The 23,849-nt window shown below is 48.3% G+C and overlaps 1 protein-coding gene across 1 annotated transcript in view; it reads left to right on the forward strand.

Moving 5' to 3' along the window:
- LOC146839268 (alpha-tectorin-like) overlaps positions 1 to 21,935 on the forward strand; it is a 275,007-nt gene extending 253,072 nt beyond the window's left edge. Inside the window, exons 14-15 of the mRNA XM_085650330.1 lie at positions 9,623 to 9,915; positions 21,497 to 21,935. Of these exons, the coding sequence (XP_085506456.1) occupies positions 9,623 to 9,915; positions 21,497 to 21,935 (732 nt within the window). The remainder of the gene's footprint in view (positions 1 to 9,622; positions 9,916 to 21,496) is intronic.
- Positions 21,936 to 23,849: the final 1,914 nt, after the last annotated feature.

A 23,849-nucleotide genomic window follows, 5' to 3' on the forward strand; every position in this document is an offset into this window, starting at 1 on the left:
GCCCCAAATCTTCAAATGAAACTGTAAGAAAAAAGACAAAGTGTAACTCAGAGTCGGGTCGGATAGTCTTCAATCTGTGTCTTTTATAGAATCAAAACCTACTGTGACTTTAGTGGGGGAAATTGCCTTCTAATACAGTCACCGGGGGCTCAATTATAACAAGTTTAAAGCTTTACAAGGACATTGAAACATATAAGATGTATTGGTTTGCCAAACATTTTTTGAAGGTAGCTCTCTCGACCATTTTGCAGCTTTCAGAATGTCGTCTAATCGCACTGATGAGCTGTAAGCTTTAGAGGCCATAGACCCTCCTTCTGAATGGGCACCGAACAAGGAAATGTGTCTACCAGCTTCCGTCATGATCCACCTGACCCATCAAGCAAGGGTGGACGGTGAAACAGGTTTGAAACGTTTCTGGTATGAAACCGATAGCTGGGAAGCTAAAGGAGGACAAAAAGCATCAGTTTTTGCTTCATAACAACCATTATCTGTCTGTTACTAAATGTTTGCATCGTGCACCCCAACCTGTTCTTCTGGCATCTGACTCTAACAGGATATCTGCAGCCTGTCCAAAGAAGAATTTTGTATTCCAGGCTTCCATCTGGGAGAGCCCCCCTCCAAAACCTCTGTTGCCTCTTGCGAAAGAGAATATAATGCAGCGTAAGGGATCAGACTCAGAGACTGCCAACAGGCCATGCCAAACACGACCTACGGCCAGTTCTCCTGCCTCCACTCCCGCCAGACCTTCACCACCAACTCGGCCTCCAACACCATCGAAGCCAACACCGGCGACGCCCTAAGATGCATCCTCCACAACGTGCGCTCCATTCACAAACACGCCGTGGAGATCTGGAACCAACTCGACTCTCTCTCACCAGACATCGCCTTCTTCACGGAGACCTGGACCAACGCCTCCTCCGGCCCCCACATCAACACCGCCATCCCAGAAGGATAAAAGATCCAGAGAAAGGACCGCCCCAACAACCCGGGAGGGGGCCTTGCCATTGTCCACAAGAGCACCCTCCACCTCACCACCTCCAGCGAAACTCTCCCCTCCGCCGAACACCTGCACTTCCAGATCCAGACTAGCCCCCACTCCGTGCTCCGTGGAACTCTAGTCTACAGACCCCCGGCCCCCAGATCCCCTTCCCCACCACCATCACCGACCTCATCGCACCCCAGGCCATAGACTCAATGAACTACATACTAAGTGGAGACCTGAACTTCCACCTTGACAACCCCAGCGACCCCAGCTCCACCGGCCTTCTTGACAACCTCTCCAACATCGGACTCAAACAACTCGTCACCACACCGACCCACAGGGCAGGCCACACCCTCAACCCCATCTTCGCAGCAGGAAACTTCGTCCACTTTAGCCACACAACGGAAACCCCATGGACTGACGACCACTGCATACACTTCACCGTCGACAAACCCAAGGCACCCAAACCAGCCCCACACCCACCACGAAGGAACTGGAGCAAGGTCACCGATGAGCAACTCAACTCCACCCTCACCCGAGACAACCACACCTCGGCATCCAACACCAATGTCGCAGCCAGAGAACTGCACACTTGGATCTCCAACTGCGCAGACGAGCTCGTCCCGCTATGTAACACCGACAAACAGAGCCTCAGGAGAGCCGCCTGGTTCACCACCGATCTCCAAGAAGCCAGATGCACCTGCAGACGCCTGGAGAAAAACTGGAGAAACACCAAGACACCCGAAAACTGCACAACCTACAAAGACGCCATGAGGGACTACCACAACCAAATCTGAACCACCAAAAGGGCCTTCATCCACAACAAAATCGTCGCCAAACTCCACCAACTCCAAGGAACTCTTCACTGTCATTCAGGAATTCACCATCTCCGCAGCGAAGCCGCAGACATCACCCCATCCCAAACCCTCTGCGACAAGCTAGGAACCTACTTCCACCTCAAGATCAAAAACCTCTATGACAACTTCGTTGACCATCCCTCAGACGCCAAAGCCGGCCCGCCCCCAGACACACCAGCCAGCCCATCATCTCCACCTGGACGCCAATCATGGCCGAAGACACTGCCTCAACCATGAAAGGCATCCACTCAGGGGACCCCAGAGACCCCTGCCCTCCACACATCTACCACAGAGCCACCACCACCATTGCACCCAAACTACAACGCACCATCAACACCACCTTCGAAACAGGCACCTTTCCTGATGAACATGCAGAAGTCAGGCCCATGTTCAAGAAGCCCACAGCTGACCTCACCGACCTCAAGAACTACCGGCCCATCTCGCTCCTTCCCTTCACGCCAAAGTAGCAGAGAAAATAGTCAACAGGGAACTGACACGATTCATCGAAGATAACGTCCTCCTCGACCTGTCTCAATCAGGGATTTCAAAGCAACCACTGCACCAAGACAGCCCTACTCGCTGCCACAGACGACATCCTCACCCTCCTGGACCAAGGCCACTCCGCAGCCTTCATCCTACTTGATCTATCAGCAGCCTTCAACATCGTCTCCCACTACACACTCATCTCCAGACTACACAACACTGGCATACAAGGAACAGCCCTAGACTGGATCCGATCATTCCTCACCGGAAGAAGCCAAAGAATCAGACTGCCACCCTTCCTCTCTGATCCCACAGATATCACCTGCGGAGTCTCACAGGGGTCATCACTCAGCCCAAACCTCTTCAATGTCTACATGGCGCCCCTCGCCGCCATCATCCGACAACACGGGCTCAACATCGTATCGTATGCTGACGACACCCAACTCATCCTCTCCCTCACCAAAGACCCCACCACCACCAGACTCAACTTCCAGAAAGGGACGCAGGACATCGCACTCTGGATGACCAACAGCTGCCTAAAACTCAACGCCGAGAAAACAGAAGTTCTCATCCTTGCAACCACCCCCTCAGCATGGGACAACACCTGGTGGCCAACCGGCCTCAAAAACCCACCGACCCCCACGGACCATGCCAAAAACCTCTGCATCGTATTTGACTCATCCCTCAACATGAACCGACTTGTCGAAGCCGTCACCTCCAGCTGCTTCAACACCCTCCACACCCTCCGCAAGACTTTCAAGTGCATCCCTCCTGAGTCAAGGAAGACAGTCACCCACGCACTCCTCACCAGCAGACTGGACGATGGAAACTTGCTCTATGCTGGCATAAACATGTCGCTACTCCGCAAACTCCAGATGATACAGAACACCACCGCCAGACTCGTCCTTGGCATCCCCCAGCACAAACACAGCAGCCAACACCTACGAAGACTCCACTGACTCCCCGTGGAGAAAAGAATCACCTTCAAAATCCACCCAGATGCCAACAAATGCCTGCACAACACCGAACCCGAATACCTCAACAACAGAATCAACATTCACGTATCCAAAAGGAACTTCAGATCTTCCAACCTCGCACTGGCTGAAACCCTGCGCATCCCCAGAGCCAGAACAGACGGAAGATCCTTCTCCCGCGCTTATAATACCCTGATTGATTGATTAATTAAGGGATGCCATTCTGAAGGTGAAGGTCTTCTAGACCCTGGAGTTTTTGATAATAAAGAGGAGCAGGGAACATCGCTAGTGTGGATGCCAATAACAACCCTACTATCCATACTAATCTTCTAAGGGAAAAGTTGTTGAGTCTGAAAAATGTTCATATCTCTTTCCATATCAATTTGATTTTCTTTTCTGGGAGAAAGTGCTGACTTTTTGCAATCTGTGATGAATCCTAGAGATTGAATCATGTGGGGCAGAACCAAGGACGGAACCAAGAGTGATTACTTTTGGTTTATTACAAATTCCTTAGTAGTCCCATCACTGGTTTGGAGATCTTGGTGAAACACCAGGGGCTGAGGGGAGACCGAAAGGAGGTGATCTGAATTTAGAAACTGTAGATAGTGTGTGTGATGAAGGGATTGCAACTGATAGAAAAGCGTCCCTGAAGTGGATCTTTGCAACCAACTCTCCAGTTTGCAGAGAATCTCTTTGACCGGGCATCTCCTCCGTCTTCATGTGTCTGCATAGAACAAAGTTATTTGAAAGTTGTAGATTTCTGATTGTGTTCCAGGTTAGGGCGGAGCTGGCTTGGCAGCTCGGACTGGACATTTGCCATTGGAACAGGGTTAAGGCTGATTGGATTATGTCTGGGTCTGGTCTGAAGTGTCCCAGTGGGCAAAGGAATGAAGGGTTTGAATGCTACCAGTGGCAAGACTTATTGCAAGCGGCCTCCCATCAACATTTCTGTGTTTGATGTACATCCTTAAATGACCAAGGGTATGCCCAGATGTGGGTCCCTTGTTCTCTGTGCCACTGGAACCAAACTACGCCTTACTGAAGAGCCCCAACATGGGTGAAACTGGTATTGGGTTGCTTGAGGACCTGGCTTGGCAGCTCGGGCTGGACTTTTCCTAGTGGAGCAAGTTCAAGATCGATTTGCATATGACTGGGTCAGATCTGAGGGGGTATGATGGGCAAAAGAACAATGGCTTGGAATGTGACCCTGAGCGATTGGCAGTGGTTAGACTTACATCAAGCTTCCCCTAATCTCCTTTTGTAGGCCTCAGTAACCCTATCGGAAAACACAGAAAAAGGGCATTCAGCCCACAGGAGATTATGGAGATGGCTTTCAAACATCTTCAGAAGACAGCCTTCCATGTTGTCAGCCACTGCGGGAAATAGAATCTAATCAGAGGAATGAGGGTGCACAATTTCTTACGGGTCAAAGGACAACAGCCCTGAGGCCTCATCAATCTCAGAGTGCATTTTACAGAATCATGGGAGTGGTGTGAGTGTTCAGACAACACATCAGAATCATTACCACCTTTTTCTCTGAGGACTCCGAGTCACTGTCCTGTGGCTGACAAGCACCATAGCCATGATCAGACATAAATGCTTCGGCGAGCCTCCGCCTGAGGGTACTTGTTGTTTTCTGCCTTTGCTTTACCTCGTGAAGTCATCCGGCTGGGAGGCTGAAGAGCCCCCCTCAAGCCGTGGCGGAGGCTGCACTTCACCTTTTACCTGCCGAGGGGCGGGCTGAAGTGCAATCGCTAAAGCAGTCTCAAGAGACTATTGCACGGAATCATCACTAGCCTCCCCGTATGAGACTCTTCCTCAGGAGCAGTCTCACATTCTTCCATGTCAGAGGCCTCTGATTGTGCCATACCACCACCATGAGAATAAGGCACCACAACACACCCCATGGGTGCGAGCGTACCACAAGTCCAATGGTGTGGAGCGGCCCCAAGGACACTCCTCAGGCTGCCTGCAATGGGATGATCCTGCCCCACCAGTCTCTGCCGAAGGGGGCGTGGTGTCAAGAACTGACCAAGTTTTAATCAGCAGAAGTAGGGTTATAAGGACCTGCGACAGGAGCCTTTGGGGGTTGAACGCTCGTGTTCTGCAGCCGCGAGCGCAGTCTGCTTCCAACATGGCGAACCTTGCCCTGTAGATGGGTCGCAAGCACCTTGAAGGTGTCACAGTCATGGACTGTGTTCAGACAGAACTTGCTTCAAAGGCAAGCCCACCCCTCACATGACTCACACACTGGAGAGTAGAACCAGTAGTAACCACACCAAGGAGACAATGTGAACACACAAGGCTCAACACAGCTCACCTATATAAGATAACAAGTGCATGAGAAAGAAAGGCAATATATGCATGAGGGATTTAACTCTTGGCCGCAGCAGCAAAGCAAGAGGAGGCCTCACGGTGTCTCTCACAGAAGGAGGGCCTTCTTGGTCCTGATTGGTTGAAAGGTTTCATAGGAAGTGTAGCTTGTGTTTAACTGTAGTTTATTGGCTGCTGTCAGTTTTTCAGTAAAGATTGAGAAGCGGAATCTGAGCCTCCGGTCCTGACATAGAATGACCCTGCGGGGAGCTGAAGGAACGATATTGAAAGGTGTTGGGCAAAGCTGCTCAAAGAGGAGGTAAGGAGCCTTTCAGCCTCCCAGAGCAGCGCGTGCTGCGAAGTAACCCTGTCAGTCAGAGGCAAACCGTCCAGAGCCCGCCCACACTGGCTGAGTGGCGCCAGGAGCAAGAAAACATTGTAAAAAAGAAAGGTTATAAAACAACACATGACACGTAGGCATACGTCAATATATTGAAGCATTAATGTGCCTTTTAAAATGATCAAATATATGAGCAGAGTACTTATCTCTGTGAGAGCAGCAAAGAAGAGGGGCTGATGCTCTGCGGAGACGGGTGACCTGCGCCGCGTCTGCTCGTTGGAGCTCACTGGCCCTCTGCACTGCTGGCCCCTCTGCACCGCTGGCTCCTCTGCACCGCTGACCTCTCTGCACCGCTGGCCTCTCTGCACCGCTGGCCCCTCTGCACCGCTGGCCCCTCTGCACCGCTAGCCCCTCTGCACCGCTGACCTCTCTGCACCGCTGACCTCTCTGCACCGCTGGCCCCTCTGCACCGCTGGCCCTCTGCACTGCTGACCTCTCTGCACCGCTGGCCCCTCTGCACCGCTGGCCCCTCTGCACCGCTGACCTCTCTGCACCGCTGGCCCCTCTGCACCGCTGACCTCTCTGCACCGCTGGCCCCTCTGCACCGCTGACCTCTCTGCACCGCTGGCCCCTCTGCACCGCTGGCCCCTCTGCACCGCTGGCCCCTCTGCACCGCTGGCCCCTCTGCACCGCTGGCCCCTCTGCACCGCTGACCTCTCTGCACCGCTGGCCCCTCTGCACCGCTGGCCCTCTGCACCGCTGACCTCTCTGCACCGCTGGCCCCTCTGCACCGCTGGCCCTCTGCACCGCTGACCTCTCTGCACCGCTGGCCCCTCTGCACCGCTGGCCCCTCTGCACCGCTGGCCCCTCTGCACCGCTGACCTCTCTGCACTGCTGGCCCTCTGCACCGCTGGCCTCTCTGCACCACTGGCCCCTCTGCACCGCTGACCTCTCTGCACCGCTGGCCCTCTGCACCGCTGGCCTCTCTGCACCGCTGGCACCTCTGCACCGCTGGCCCCTCTGCACCGCTGACCTCTCTGCACCGCTGACCCCTCTGCACCGCTGACCTCTCTGCACCGCTGGCCTCTCTGCACCGCTGGCCCCTCTGCACCGCTGGCCCCTCTGCACCGCTGGCCCCTCTGCACCGCTGACCTCTCTGCACCGCTGACCTCTCTGCACCGCTGGCCCCTCTGCACCGTTGACCTCTCTGCACCGCTGGCCTCTCTGCACCGCTGGCCCCTCTGCACCGCTGGCCCCTCTGCACCGCTGACCTCTCTGCACCGCTGGCCCCTCTGCACCGCTGGCCCCTCTGCACCGCTGGCCCCTCTGCACCGCTGACCTCTCTGCACCGCTGACCTCTCTGCACCGCTGGCCCCTCTGCACCGCTGACCTCTCTGCACCGCTGGCCCCTCTGCACCGCTGGCCCCTCTGCACCGCTGGCCCCTCTGCACCGCTGACCTCTCTGCACCGCTGGCCCCTCTGCACCGCTGGCCCCTCTGCACCGTTGGCCCCTCTGCACTGCTGGCCTTTCTGCACCGCTGACCTCTCTGCACCGCTGGCCCCTCTGCACCGCTGGCCCCTCTGCACCGCTGTCCTCTCTGCACCGCTGGCCCCTCTGCACCGCTGACCTCTCTGCACCGCTGACCTCTCTGCACCGCTGGCCCCTCTGCACCGCTGACCTCTCTGCACAGCTTCATATCCACTTTCTTTATCCATGTTTTATGCACAAAACGTGTTTTTCTGCTGCTTGATCTTAAACAGTAATTGAATTATCATAATTGAGCCTCCGGTCTTGTAATAGAATCTCTTGTCCCTCTTGTTTTTGCCTTTTCTGCTTCTTCATCCGTCGAAAGGCTCTTCATTTTCGGGTCATAAGCCGATATGGTTTCTTTGGGACATACTTGAGCAATTCTTTCAGTTTGATTAACTGTTACTAAAAGTTTGTTATCTTTACTCTCTAGTTGTCTTTAAAGTTACAAAAAAAGAGCACTGGGTCAGATTTAGGCCTGCGCTTAACATTCCCCGCCCCTCGCAGACTCTGCAGAGATTTTCCCACCCTGTGCTCCGCATAGAGCGTGAAGTTCTGAAAAACCCAACGTAGCAGCACAGAGCGACCTTTTTCAACTCCTGCGCTCGGGGAGCGAGGAAAATAAAAGATAGAGCACCTCCCAGTGAGATTTCTCAACACGGACGGTCGCGGCAGGTCACGCCCACTCATGCTGAGAAACCTGGCGCTCGTGTTGAAGAATCTGCTACTGGAATAGAACCTCAACTCAAGCGGCAAAATCAAGCTGCGCCCTCTTGCACTGCGCGTGGCGCCCTCTTGCACTGCGCGTGGCGCCCTCGTGCACTGCGCGTGGCGCCCTCTTGCACTGCGCGTGGCGCCCTCTTGCACTGCGCGTGGCGCCCTCTTGCACTGCGGGTGGCGCCCTCGTGCACTGCGCGTGGTGCCCTCTTGCACTGCGCGTGGCGCCCTCTTGCACTGCGCGTGGCGCCCTCGTGCACTGCACGTGGCGCCCTCTTGCACTGCGCGTGGCGCCCTCTTGCACTGCGCGTGGCGCCCTCTTGCACTGCGCGTGGCGCCCTCTTGCACTGCGAGTGGCACGCTTTACAGCAGGGGAAAAACTACCGGCTCTAAACACCAGAGCGACTCGCCTCACTCCTCCGCTTGCCACTACGTAGAACTCTGCGAACTCTGTCCAGGCCTAGTCTGATCCATTGACTGCACTGTGTTGTATGTTTTGTTGTAATACAAAAAGTACTACAGAGTAAAGTTTGCCTATACCTATGTGTGGCCGACTGTGGAGTCCCCGCACATCTAAATACACATTTTAGCAGTAAATATGACAGGTACACAAGGAAGTGGGTGGGGAAAAAGGGCATTTTTACTACTAAAGGGGATGGGAGTATGGAAGAGTAAGGGGATATTAGGAAGGGTCAGGGAGAGGTTTAGGAGGAACGTCACTCACCCACACAAGACTGAGCCAATCGGATTACTCTGGGGGTGGAGCTATTTAACTTACACTTTTGAATTACATTTACACTGGGAGGTTGTGAATACCAAAAGTAATACCCTTAATACAAAGGGGAAACTAACTCAAAAGTACAACTTTCCGTTGTGACTCAGGCCCTTACACTCCTGGAATCCAGTGCACACTCCTTGGATTCAGTAGATGGCCATGGGCTCGGGCACGCTCCCTTGGATGGACGGCCATCAGTGGATCATTCCTCCTTGTTTGCTCAAAGCTCCACGGATCTTCCACTTAGTCCGGCCTCCTAAACTGGCTCAGGTGCCCCCTGAGATCACTGCTGATCAGTTACATGATCACTCTTTGGGCACTCATTTAATGTGTCTATGTCCCATGTATGTGTATCTGCACCCTGGTCTGACCTCACCATCTGCCAGATGTGGCCGGTGGCTGCTGAGGGACATGGATCAACTCCTGGCCATTTCTGTATGTGCACCTACGACTGCGGGTGTGCCATCTACACAACAATGATAGGAGGGCGTGGGGCCGAGAAGGAGGTGGGGAAAGCAAGGGGACAAGAAGGCAGGTAAATGGGGCAGGTAAATCGGACTGCAAGAGAGGGCGGGCAGGTGATAGCAGAATGGTCATTTAAACTAGAGAAGACTACAGATCATAATCGAACTTCGTATCCTTATCTCTTTCAGGTTAATGGGACCGCGGTATCTCTGCCCGCGAGCATCCAATCCACAGCGCAGGTCACTTATGACGATGAGTGGCAGGATGTGCGAGTGACACTGTGGAATGACACTGAAATACGCTATGATGGGAGTAATACCCTGATCATTAGAGTTGGACCTCGGTTTGGGAAACAACTATGTGGCTTGTGTGGCAACTTCAATGGAAACTCAAGTGATGATAAGGTACAGCCAAATGGGACCCTTGCCATGAGCGATCAGAAGTTTGGAAACTCATGGACGACAGAATCCAGCTCAAAACAGTGAGTAGCAGATTCACGAGCTTTGGTCTATTGTAGAATCCATTTGTTGAGCTGCGCGTTGTGATCCCAGTGCCACAGCCGAGGGTGTTTCCCAGCCGGTTTGCTATCAATAGTGCTGTGTCCAGCTGATATTTCTGACCTAAAGGAATTGTCTGTACGATCTTTCAGCCCTTACTGTGCCAAGTCTACCCAAAAATGTAGAATGTGAGTAGCTTCTACCCCCCAAGATATCCAGATGTCTCTCCAAACACGGAATATTCCATCGTCTCCAACGCAAACGATATTTCTTGATGGTGCCGGAAACCCAGGCCTGTTGGACAAAGTTTCCAGCTCCTGTTGAAAGGTGATCTCTTTCCAGCATCCCCAGAGATCTTCCATGCCATGAGAGAGGTGTCCCTGTAGGTCCAGGGGGTACAGCCAACCCTGCAGGTCCAGGGATGCTGCTTGTTGTCTGACTTGAGCTGCTCTTCTGTGAATTCTTATAAATGGTGGAAAGACTTACAGAAGATCCTCCGCCCAGTCTTAGAGGTAGGCATCCACCGCTACTGCCTCTGAGTCCGGTCTTCAGCTCACATGTCGTTGTAGTTGATGGTTCAACTGAGATGCAAAAAGGTGCAAGTCGCAGAGACCTCATCTGTCCATAAGTGCCAGGAAGACTGTGCGATCCAGTTGTCAGTCGCTGCTGTCTGAGAAGTTCCCGGAATTCTAGTCCACTACCGTCTCCTGTATTCGTACAAGGTGATCCGCCGTCACCAAAATCTGTTTCTGGAGGCAGTAGTTCCAGCAGTCCTACATTAAATTCCGTAATGTCTTTGAGCCGCTGCCCCCCAACTGATTGATGTGCTGGACAGCTGGGACGTTGTAGTCTAGTTCCTAGGACCCCCCAGGACCTGCGCATTTTGGATGACTAAACTGAGGGCTTGGTGTGCAGACAGACCTCGGTCACCCCCACAGGATGAGTCAGCCATTCGACCAGCTAGCTGTTTGGTGCCACTATCACCCCCGAACATGACAACTCTGATTCCTCAGGTATCGTGGAAAACAATACAGTATCTTTCGCTCAGTCACTCGTGCTTACTTTTCTCAAAATACAACTAGAATGACAATTGGAACGGTTTCAATAAGTATTTATTGGCAAGCGTCAGTCTAGTGTGAAACATACAGGCTGCGACAATCAAAACACAGAAGCAGACAAATGTGATCGTTAGTACCAATCTCTCAAATAGCAGATACATTTCTACCATGGTGCTAATAAGATGAGTGAAAGCAGATTATATAAGACAATAGCATTGGCGTACCCCTACGATGCGTCGCCTCCCTGAATGCACCCAGCCTAGATATGTAGGTGAAGCGTGTGTAAGAGTCAGGATAGATCCTAATGGAGCCAAGAATCCCCCAGGGAAGTACTAACCCCTCACCTGATGGTTTAGAATGAAGGAACCCCGTCTCTGCGTCGAGGATGGCACCCCGAAGGGATGGCAGGTCTCTGCTTATCTAAGGATCCGCCTGAAGAGTCCAGCCTGGATGGAATTCGCCTCTTTTTTGTATGGGGGAGCGAGGGTCTTTTATACTAAAGTGGACACTCCGGGTTTCTTCCAGAATCAATATGTTTTGAAAACATTCACTAATCCCTCGCTAATCCTTTTCTAAACAAAAACAATCATGCAAATCTGAATGTTGGGCATGGATGAAAAAAAGGGTGGTGACCCTTTTACAGAATAAATCTGCTGTGCCTGAGGACATTTTTATGCACGTCAGGTACAGGGATTAAGATAGGGTGCCGAGAGCCTGTTGTCGAAAAGACCGAAGTCATCTGTGTAGAACCGTTATGTTGTGTGGATGGAACAAAATTTATGTAACTGGTATGTTCAGAATGGGACTATCCTAAAGGACATGACAGCGTTGTCCATCTTCAACAGAATGCAACAGGATACTCTGTCTCTGGTGAGGGACTTGATCGCAAAGGATCCGGCAAGGAGTTACAAGCAATCGATGTGTAACTGCAGCTCCTCCTTCAACCAACTGGCTCCCCAGCCCAACCAGCTGGCGTCTGATTCTATGACAATGCGCGGTGTCATCCCAAAGATCGCTCCCCCATTCCAAGCGTTCGTGTGGTTAATCCACTACTGGAGTTCCATCCAGGCTTTGTCTTTCAGGGAGATTAGTTCTGAATATGTTAATCCCCTCTGGAGGTGTGTCACTTTCCTTCTCTGGAGGGCTTGGTAATGTAGCAGTCCCGGGATGATGGCTTGTATGAATGGCGAGAATAGTCCTACTTTCCCGGCCATCTGCCCTCAGGGAGATCCTATCCCATCTTAGGGTTGTTCTGAATTCCTTTCGGATTCAGATAGGAGTCCTAACTTTACTACTACTAAATTGAGAAAAATCCTAATTTTAAGACTTTCGGTATTCATAGAAGGCATTTAGGAGTCCTAAAGTTAGGAGTCCTAACTATACTACTACTAAACTGAGAAAAATCCAAATTTTAAGACTTTCGGTATTCACAGAAGGCATTTAGGAGTCCTAAAGTTAGGACTCCTAACTTCTGTGAATACCGAAATGAGTAAGTGTCTTCTGTGAATACCGAAATGAGTAAGTGCCTTCTGTGAATACCAAAATGGTAGTAAGTTTAGGATTTTGTCTTAAGTTAATTCTGTGAATCGGGCCCTTAGTATCCTTTGAATTGTGTTATATGGCTCACCCTTCTTACACCCATGTAATAACACTGCCATAAGTGTCTAACCATAGAGGTTCTCACTAGGTGCGGCTCCATTGGTATCATAATGCTCTATATCCTTAAGAATTGTAAATGTTATAATGGAGATCGACACATTTCATGGTAAATTCTACTGTTGCTCTCAGTTCTGTTAACCCTAGGAAAGCGCCTCAATGTTCTCACGAGGTACTGCGGGACTATCAGTTACTAAGTTAATATACGTTAATGCTTAATCCGACATAGATCTTGACAGCCGACTGCTAGCATCTAAGATCACCCATGTGCTGCACAATAATCAACCTGCCTACAGTAGTAGTCGCAATTTCCTTGTTATATATAAGTTTCATAGTTATTTCACACATGTTTCTCCCGACGAGACAATGTTCATTTAATTTCCCTCCAAGTTGCCTACTGACGGACCTGCCGTCGCAGCTCCTGCATTCGATTCTCTCAGGGAGGGGACGGAGGTGAAGGGGAGGAGGGGGGAACAAAGGGTAAATGTACTTGTGGCTGTTTCCTTTTTGTTTTTACTCTATGTGTGTCCATTTTGTTATTCAAACTGTGTTGAAGTATCAGGTATGCTCTATGCTGAATATGTGCTCAGGGACAGACCCCACTCGGACACTAATGTGAGAAATGCTTTACAAATGATATTCACCATGACCCTAAATATACGATATGAACACCATGCACATAATGGGTTCACCAACTTCCACGCAAACATTTCCCATAAGGTAAATCATTTATATAGCGACCTCTAGACCTAAAAGACGGCTCAGAATAAAGGCATAGCAGAAGACCTTAACATTGTATCTCTAAATGTTAAAGGACGTAATCACCCGGTGAAGCGCAGGAAAATCTTTGAGTACTTAGCCAAAACCAAGGGAGACATCATTCTTCTCCAAGAAACGAAATTATCAGAGGAGGATGTAGGCTTTATCAAACACAACTGGATCTCTCATATTTCATGTTCACCGGCAGACCATAAGAGAAAAGGTGTCATTACCCTTATTGCCAAAAAAACCAATATCGCCACTATCTCACACACACACAATGAAGATGGGAGACTATTAGTTACACACCTGCGGAGAGGAGACAACCCCATCCATGTGATCAACATCTATGGCCCTAACTCCGATGAGCCCAATTTCTGGGAAAAGGTCTCAAATACAATCGAGAGCTTCCCTCAAGATGACCTCACCATAGTAGGCGGTGACTTTAACTTGCCGTTGGATCCTCTTATCGACCGTCAATCAAAATGCAAATACCAACCTACTCGTTCACACGAGGTCCTTCACAAAATCTGTTCTAAGTTTAACCTAAAAGACTCATAGCACCTCCAACACCCAGATACAAGGGACTATACATTTTATTCAGCCCCACACAACTCCTACACTAGGATTGACTACAACCTACTCTCAAGTACATTCACACACCTCATAGATCAAACAGATGTAGCCCCCACACTAGTTCCAGATCACTCCTGCATCAGCACCAAACTCGCAGGTACCCACCCCATCCTACCCCCAAAAAGGTGGCGCTTTAACGATGAGGTACTCTCTGACCCAGTAAACAAATTGAAGATCGAAACCGCCATTAAGGAATACATTGCAGTAATTGACCTACCAGATATAAGCACTTCCACTCTGTGGGATGCGCTTAAAGCGACCATCAGAGGGGTCATTATTGGCATCAAAGCACTGATCAACAAAAAACTAAATCTAGAACTTGAATCACTAGAGAAAGAAATCAAATCACTCGAAATAACACATGCTGAGGAGATAGATAACAAAGACATCCTCGATCGGCTAGTTAGGAAGAAATATGAATATAATAAAATTGTGAGTAAACGCGCTGGAGTGTGGATTAACAAATTCAAGGCACTCAAGCTCTGTGAAGGGAATAAAGCAGGCAAATTACTTGCCTCATACCTCAAACACAAACAGAGACAGTTTACCATCTCCTCGATTAAAGACGCCAACAATGACACCCAAACTAAACAAAAAGAGATACTAAGGGCCTTCCACTCCCTTACGAGATTTATATAAAAACAAACAATAGACTCAGAAGACTGCATCAAATACTTGGATTCACTAAACCTACCAAAACTATCAGAGGCAGATAGATCAGCGTTAGGGAATCCCATTTCTGGAAAAGAACTATCGATCTTTATCAGATCACTCTAGAAAAATAAAGCCCCGGGCCCAGATGGCTTCTCAGCCTCCTTCTACAAGGAGTTTGATAGGTCGCCACAACCTACCTTACTAAAATTATTTAACTCCATAGCTATAGAGGGCTGTATCTCTAAATCGATGAGGGAAGCCAATATTATCGTTATACCGAAAGAAGGGAAAGACCCTCTCTTAACAAAAAACTATAGACCAATCTCGCTGATTCATGTGGACTGTAAGATTTATGCAAAAATCCTAGCCTATAGACTAAATGGGATCCTTCCAAAATTAATCAGTAACTCGCAGGTAGGGTTCCTCAAGTATCGTATTTTTAATGACAACACTAGGTTATTATGTCATATTCTAGAGACAGCTAAAATAACTCCTGCCCCCTCTATCGCCATTACCCTCGACGCAGAAAAAGCGTTTGACAGAGTATCATGGTCATTCATGAAACATTGCATGTTATCCTTCAATCTTGGAGACTCCTATATTAGCATGGTTATGGCATTGTATTCAGACCCTACTGCCCGAATAGCAATCAATGGAACCCTCTCGGAGTCATTCCACTTAGAACAATGCACCAGACAGGGCAGCCCTCTTTTCCCTGCACTGTTTCTCCAGGCCCTGGAACCACTAATTCAGAATATCAAACGCAACAAGGAAATAAGCGGAGTAACTTTTGGAGAAATTCATGTGAAATTAGCCACATACGCGGATGATATTCTCATTGTTACAGAGAACTCGAGCGAATCCATCAAGGCCCTAATGACCACCATAGAAATATACTGTAGACACTCCGGGTATAAATTAATCCGTGATAAGTCCGAGGTCAAGCCCCTGAACATTCACTGCACACTGGAAATACGAATATGAGACGTTATTTCGCATGCCATTACTTCGCATGCTTTTACTACGTGGTTATTACTTAGCAATAACCGTTACTACGCAAGTTTTTACTTTGCATACCATTACAATGAAAGTGTTATGGTATGCGAAGTAAAAACTTTCCTAGTAATAATAATGGTATGCGGAATAACGTGTCATACTACACTTAACCCTAAAACTCTACACTACACTTCACTAACACACAACACTACCCTTAACCCTAAATCACTAACCCCACGACACTACACTAAACCCTAAAACACTAACCTCACGACACTACACTCAACCCACAAACACAACCCTAGACTACACTAACCCACAACACTACCCTAAACCCTAAAACAATAACCCCCCGACACTACACTAAACCCTAAAACACTAACCTAGACTTCAATAACCCACAACACTACCCTAAACCCTAAAACACTAACCCCACGACACTACACTAAACCATAATACACTACACAAGTACACAACCCTGCACTACCCTACACAGCCCCTACACAGCCCCACTTACCTCTTAACACACGTGTTTCAAATCTTCTCCCCCTTCGTGCTTCCACCGGCTTCCTCCGTCAGACTCTCTTTGCAAATGTCCGCCGTGACTAGTACCCGCCCCCTACGCATGCGTTGTACAACATGCGTACTAAAGGGACGCGTTGTTACATCGCATGCGTACTAACGCTTGCGTAGTAACGGTACGCGAAGAAATGTCCGCGTACTAGTGGATGTTTCCCGATTCCCTGGGTGACTCCAGCCTTACATGGCAGCCGGGATACATCAAATATATGGGGATTGAATTTGGCATCACTTTATTAGAGACTCTCCAATGAAACGAAGCTAACACCCTAGAGACAATTAAAACTCTTCTTGATGCATGGTCCCCAAGATTCATAACATGGTGGGGTGAGATTGAGGCCATCAAGATGATGATTTCTCCTCTAGTGAACTATTTAATAACTGTGCTCCCCCTCATGCTATCAGAGGACTTCCATCACAAGCTGAACATCCTGCTCTCAAAATTTCTATGGAAAGGGAAAGAAGCAAGAATCAGTATGAAAAAACTCAGACTAAACAAATCCCTGGGAGGGGTCAACCTAGCTGATTTTAAACTATACCAGATGGCATTCTTAGCAAAACAAGGCTCATACTGGCTCGTGCCACCAGAAGAATACACCCCAGTATGGCTGGACATTGAAAACTCACTTCTTAAGAATCTTGCCCCAGCAGCCCTTCTAACCGCAAACCTCACCAAGGTCATCTGTTCAAAGCCCATATTCAAAAACACAAAGTCTGCCCTGCTGAAGGTGGATACACTATTAGACACTAGCATCAGACGGTCTAATCTTGAATCCCTTTGGGATAATCGTAAAGTCTTATATAAAGGGAATACTCTACATAACGAAACCTGGGTTAATAGGGGTATTTATTTCCCCCAGCAACTCTTCAACGGAGCATACCTACTAACTTTTAAAGAAATACAGGCTAAATACAACCTAGATCCACTCGAATTTGACAACTTCCTAAAAATAAAGACTGCATTAACAAAAGCGAAACTATCAGCCCTACCTCCTTCCCTCCCACAATATATGTCAAAAATAAATAGTTTAGGTCACCAGGTCTCCTGGATTTATAAGTTAATACGCCCACAGCAGTCTGCCCTCAATAAGAAGCTCATATCCTTCTGGTAGTCACACTCCTCTTACCCGATTTCGGAGATGGATTGGTCCAAAACTTGGAACTCAATCACGAGAAATAAGATCAGTCCAGCACTCTCCCAGACGAAGTTCTGGTTACTACATAAGGCATACTGGACACCAGCCTGACTACACTTACACAAAATCCGTGAAGATTTGTAATGATAAAATAGGTGACCTGGAACACTTACTAATTCTGTGCGAATGCGTGGTACCCTTTTGGTATAAGGTCTTCGAGTTCATATCTAAACTCTTCTCATATTCCCCTAGTAGGGATCTATCGACATTGGCATTCGGTTACCTCAGAGCAGAGTTACTGAATAAAAAAGATAGGGCGCTTCTGGACCTACTTCTAACAGCAGCGGTTAAGATTATACTCAACAATTGGAAAGACACGCGTAAAGCATCCTTTAAATGTTGGTTGAACTGGGTCACTAACCTAAGGGGGGCTGACAACGTAGCTCTCCAGAACTCACCATGGAAACCCCCCATTAGGCACATGTGGGGCAGTCTTGATCTCTACTTTAACTCACACAAACCGCCATGAACCACGTTAGGCCTGACAAACGAATCCCCCCCACGGAATACTCTCACTAGTGTTCGCTTCACCAGGCTAATGGCATTACACTGTAGGTCATTAGATCCATACCGATGCCCGAGTTGTTCTGGACCCTAAGCTATGGTACTCTTTTTACTCCCCCCTCGATGATTATATAGATACACTTCATGTCACTGTTGATCTCCACAGTGCCCTTTGTGACACTAGGCCAAGCACTACTTGTGTATGAAAGTGTGTTATACTGCCACACCAACCTGATTACTCAATGCATTTGCTTTTACTGTCTCTCTTTTGTTTATTTTCACATGTCTATTCCTTATGTCTTTTCATTTGAAGTATTGTACGTATTACTTTATTTGGAAACAACCAATAAAATATTTTTGAAATAAAAAAAACAAACATATACAAGATGTATTCCCCTGTATCCTAGTCCACATGAGTCTCTGCAACCGTACACTGCAAGTAGGCTATACTAAGTGAGGTGCGTGCATTAAACTGAAAGTGTACTTTGTCACGTTTGAATATCTGAATGCCATCGTGCCTCAGATATGTCTGCACTTCTATGTGTAGTGTGGCCCGAGTGGTGCAGCTGATTAACCTAACTTAAAAAACATACAGTCTATTATACCCCTGCTCATATTTTGTCAGAGTTACTTCAGCCGTTAGTCTCACAACCACAGATCTCCTAGCTAGGCAGGAGTCATGGAAGCACTTGAACACACAGCTTTATACGTGGCTGCCCTGTATAATGAACAGCGAGTGATGCATGCAGCTTCTCCTACGCACATTTGGAGAGCATGCACTGTTAAACAGATGTAGTCTACTACCTGTAGGCTTCATTACATGTGTCCTAAAAGGCAATGACACAGTCATTGAGGCATTGTGAGCTCGACCTCTCTAAGGAGACTGGTAGAGAAAAGTGATGTTTAAAACAATATGTATTAACCTTAATCCTAGTACATAAAAGTATCGGCAGATGTTTGGGTCTTACTAGATGTAACAGGAGGGCTAGTTGGCCATCACGTACCCTCAATGACCAAGGGAACTTCATCCCTCTACTATTAGTGCACCAGGAAGCCCCTTTGCAGAGTGGTGGATTAAAGTGGTGTGGCCTCCTACCAGGTCTGAGCTATCCTGCTGAGTGAGACTTACTGGAGGTAACAGGAAGGGTGGTTGGCCCCCAATTACCCCTCCTGATATCTCTGGTAAGTCCCACACAGCAGGATTGCTAAGAGCTCTTCGGAGACCACGCCCCCTTTCTCCACCAATCTGTTATCGCGGTCGTGGTATACTACGTGTTAAGGCATGAAGTCCACTTTACTCCTGAGGGACCCAAGAAGCCCTCCTGGTACCTCCTATAAGTCCTACAAAAGGAACTGGTCGGAGGCACAGCCCCTTTCTCCACCACTGTGCGAACGCAGCTGCTAGTTAAAAAACCTTCGAAATTCACAGAAAAAAGCCAAAGGTTACAGGGACGTAATAGTTAGGAAAAAGAATTGAAAAAACCTTAGATATTCATTGGAAAAACCAAAGGATACAGGGACATTATAGTTAGGCTCAGATTTCACAGGCACAAAGCCAGAGAAATTCAGCAGTTATAGTTAGCTGAGCTAACTATTACTCGCCCCGCCCCGCAATGCTATGCTTATGACCTCACATATCACATCACTCATGACATGGTCAGTGACATCACTGATGACATCTTAAATGACATTGGAAAATGGCGTAACAGTCGAAACGTGTTTGTCTTTCACATGATAAATCAATAAGATACGACCCCTGGGAGTGCGCAAGTCTTCTTCTCCCTCAAAGGAAATTCTGTCTATTGTTCGTGAGACCATCCTCACTTACTCGCAACACCCACTGTGCGAGGAGCGGTAGCCTTGAATTTCAGCCTAACTATATCGCCAGTTTGTGGTTATAGTTAGGACCATGATTCCATATAAAAAGTGTTTTTTGACTTGCCTATATCATTGGCGGCGTTTAACGAACCTTCACAAAATTTACCCAAACAATTGTCATAGAGAGTCTTGTTGTGCCTGGAACGTTTCGGGTGATCCATAATGCGGGGACAGAGAAAAAGGGGGTTAAAAAAGAGAGTGTTTTCCTTGTTAGTTCCCATAGGACTTGGCAACATGCCTACAGCCCGACTGCTGGACGAAATTATACCAAATTTGGCAGAAAGGTAGATTTGGTTATGCAGATTTTGCTTTTTGTTATTTGGTGTAAATTTGTTCAGCAGTTGTGAAATTTAAGAAAATACAGTTAGTAATCTCTGTGGCCACGACAACTTCGCGAAACATAACAAGCTTGTGCAGGGAAATGCAGAGCTCTGATTGCCTGCCAATACTTCCTGGTTAAAGTGTTGACAGAAATCTTCAGCTCCAGCCGAGTCCCTAAAAAAATAACTTACAAAAAAAGAAAAAGGAACCAGGGTAAGAATACCCTGATCCCGTAAAGTTGAGAGGCACCCCAACAGGCCAAAAAAGTAGTTAAAAAACAAAATACAGCAAAATCGAGATATTCACAAATTTGCAGTTACATTTTGTTTTTAATTGTTTTTAGTTAACTCCTGGGTGAGCCTTATCCTTGGGGCATACCTTAAAAATAGAAGAGGGGGGTGCAAAGGCCCCCCTCCTAGGGTATATCAAAGCTCCGGGTACTGGCACCTCCCAGGGGCATTGGATATTATATATGCAAGTGTGCCTATGTGGCATTCCCAGCAGCCCCGGGGACCGCCACCTCTGGAGGCTTAAAGTGAAAATTAATGTGGGGGCCATAGGGCCACCTCCGCAGCCCTGGGGACCGCCACTTCCCTGGGACCAATTATAAAATGAATGCAGGGGGGCCCGCACGGCACTACCACCTCCCCGGGGTACTTTTTTAAAAGTAAGGCCCCCCCACAGCTCCAGGGACTGCCACCTACTGAAATATATTAATTTAGGGGGTCCAATGTGATCCTCTGACCCCGGGGACCACACCCTCCCCGGGGCTAATTTGCATGTTGGAGGGGAGTCATAGATGGCCTTGGGGGACCACCACCAGGGCCAGCTCCTGCTATGTCCTGGGGTGCCCACCCTGGGACAAAGCTGTTTTCTGTGGCTTTGTTGGAGCTTTACCGCTCCCACCAAGCCGCAGCAAATGCTCCACTTGCAGCAAGAAAGAGCATTAAAAATGCCCTTGTTTGCTGCAAGACAGTTGAGAGCAGACAGCAGTGAGCTAAAAAAACAATGATGGATTCAACCCAGATCTGTGACTGGGGGTGAGTGTCTGAAAAGTTTCAACGCTACGTCCATCATTGTGTGTTTGCTTTGTTCACCGTAAGTTGGCAGGGTATGCCAAGAGGTGGGTCCCCTGCTCACTTTGCCACTGGATCCATGCTAGCCTGGCTGATGAGGGCTGGGCATGAACGTCTGGCAAACATGTGAGTTACATCCTAAAAAACTGCATTTGTCACCGCTCAAGACCTGAAGCAATGCTGCTTATTATAGGGGCACCACCTCATCTGTCCACTGACCCTCTGTAATGTCTTCATCTTTGCCCGGCCCAGGTGCAGCAATCAGACGGAAGGACCAGTCTGGTCTTCGACCAATAGCTCCCAAGAAGCGAGGGATCTCTGCAGGGTCCTCACCAATACTTCTGGACCCTTTGCTGATTGCCGCTGGTATGAGAGCCCTGACCCATTCTATGTTTCCTGCCTCTACGATGTCAGCCTTTATGGATGGAGCAGCTACATGCGCTGTCGAGTCCTCCGATCCTACGAGCAAATCTGCATTGTCCGTGGAGCAGCAATTTCAACGTGGTGGCCATCACTAAACTGCTGTAAGATGCAACATATGTTAATATTACAAGTTAAAGAAGGTGTGTGTATGTTAATGAAATGGAGAATAACTTGGTGTTTACCAGGACAGGATCTTATCACCTTGGAAGAGTGTCTTGGCAGACTGGTATCATCCAGAGATACCTGTGTAAGTTCTGAATTGAGGTGAAGTAGACACATGATTTGAACTGCGGGCTTCGAGCTTCTGAAGTAGGCCGTTGCATCATCCCAATAGCCAGGCTCACTTCCGAACCACGAACCCCGCAGATGCAATGAACTGTGATGCTACTTTACAGTTATACAAATGTTAATATAGAGTTCTGCATATTGTGGGGCTCTGAAGGCAAGAATCAAGTGAAACCCTCTGTGGGCAATGCAGACAGTTAGGTTGTTATTTCTTATATACTTAAGATTTCTCATGCATTAGTGAATTTCATGGTCATGTCCTCAATGGCAACAAATCAAGATACAAGTATTTGTTTATACTAACAATGTTTATACTACTGCATGCATCAGCCTTCTGGGCCTCCCAGGTGGGTGATAACAACAAGCTCTAGTTGCATCTCATGAGATCATCAGGTAAGACATGGAAGCTGCTCGGTGAAAGGAAGGTGGATGGACATGGAGGTGACTTTAAGAGCCCATTATTAATTCCAGGTAATATTTACCAATATTTTTGAGAAGATGAGATGAAAATCTTGCTTTTGAATGTTTATTTAATGTTGAATAATTGAGTTCAGGTGAGGACTCTTGTCTTCATTAGTCCTTGAGTCACAGAGCTCTGCTAATTTCTAACACCTTTGATAGTGAATTCATTCTCTCCCTTTTTCACTACACTGAAGCAGACGTGAATCAGTGACACCTGGCATCGGTGAACCCAAGACATGCCCTGCAGTTGTCCTGGTCAGTGCTGGTCCCCTCTGTAGTCACTCATAAGCACCCAGCTTAGGCATTCCTTTGTTTACATAGGACCTTCTTACAGGTGATGACAAGGTCCTACTGTGGACAAGACTCATTGAGCCTTAAAGTAAATACCCAATGTCAGAAACGGCACAATATACCCCGTGCTTTGTTCTAGAGCCCATCAGTGTAGGCATAACCAGGTAGTCAGTCATTGCACCTAACACGTCATGGAACACGCATCCCCTTCTTTAGTGATAGTCGTCTGCCTGTGAGTGTCCTCTAAACTAGACTCTCTTCCAGGAGGCAGTCGCCCACAGTTCGCCCCCTGGACTAGAGGTAGGATCCCTTTTCTGGTAACTATGCTTTATTTGTGTTAGGTGCAGATATAATGTTCTTGTTTGTGTTCCCTTTTTCTTCTCTAGATCCTGATTCCTGCGGGGATGGGACATCTTGTAACATCTCTTGCATTGCCCTGAGGGGCAAGGAGCGGGTGCTCCAAAACATTTTTTCAACAGACTCAGGAAGGACCTTGTCGCGGTTCTGTTGCCCGGAGCCTTTAGTCGGAAGTGCACCCTGATGGGACATTACATGAATCCTGGGGCCATCTCCATACAATGTTCCCACAGTACTTTTACTCTCAATTATTTAATGCCTGGGTGGGCACCCTGGAGCGACCTGCTAGGCTCACACTAGTCTTGAAATATACCCCAGCATTGATGTAGTTCTGAGCCCTGGGAGTAAGTCCAGTGACCAGTACTCGCTCTTTCAATGAACCATCACTTCAGAGCCCTGGCACTGAGGTCAAGTAGGCTCCACATCTGTGTGTCACTCCTTTGGCATTGGAAGCAGTACTCAGCCATGCACTGGGGTTCTCTTTCCTGAGTCATGCTGAGCACTGCTCTTCAATCCTCCCTTGCCAGTTTAATACTGATACTCACTGTAGACCAAACGTACATTCTGTGAGTGAACTTTATTCACTTCAATGCTTTTTGAACATCACCTTTGCTCTTAGTTACATTCTTTTCTATAAGCAATACCTACAAAAAAGCAGTGCATGTGATTACAATTATAAATACACCTTGAAAATAATAATAATTTCACCTTAACTTCAACTTTCTTTTTTCCACTGTTAAATGGTGGATCGATGCCGCGTGACAGGATCACCGTCCTCTGCTCTCGT

Source organism: Triturus cristatus, chromosome 4_1, assembly GCF_964204655.1.
Source record: "Triturus cristatus chromosome 4_1, aTriCri1.1, whole genome shotgun sequence".
NCBI lineage: Eukaryota > Metazoa > Chordata > Amphibia > Caudata > Salamandridae > Triturus > Triturus cristatus.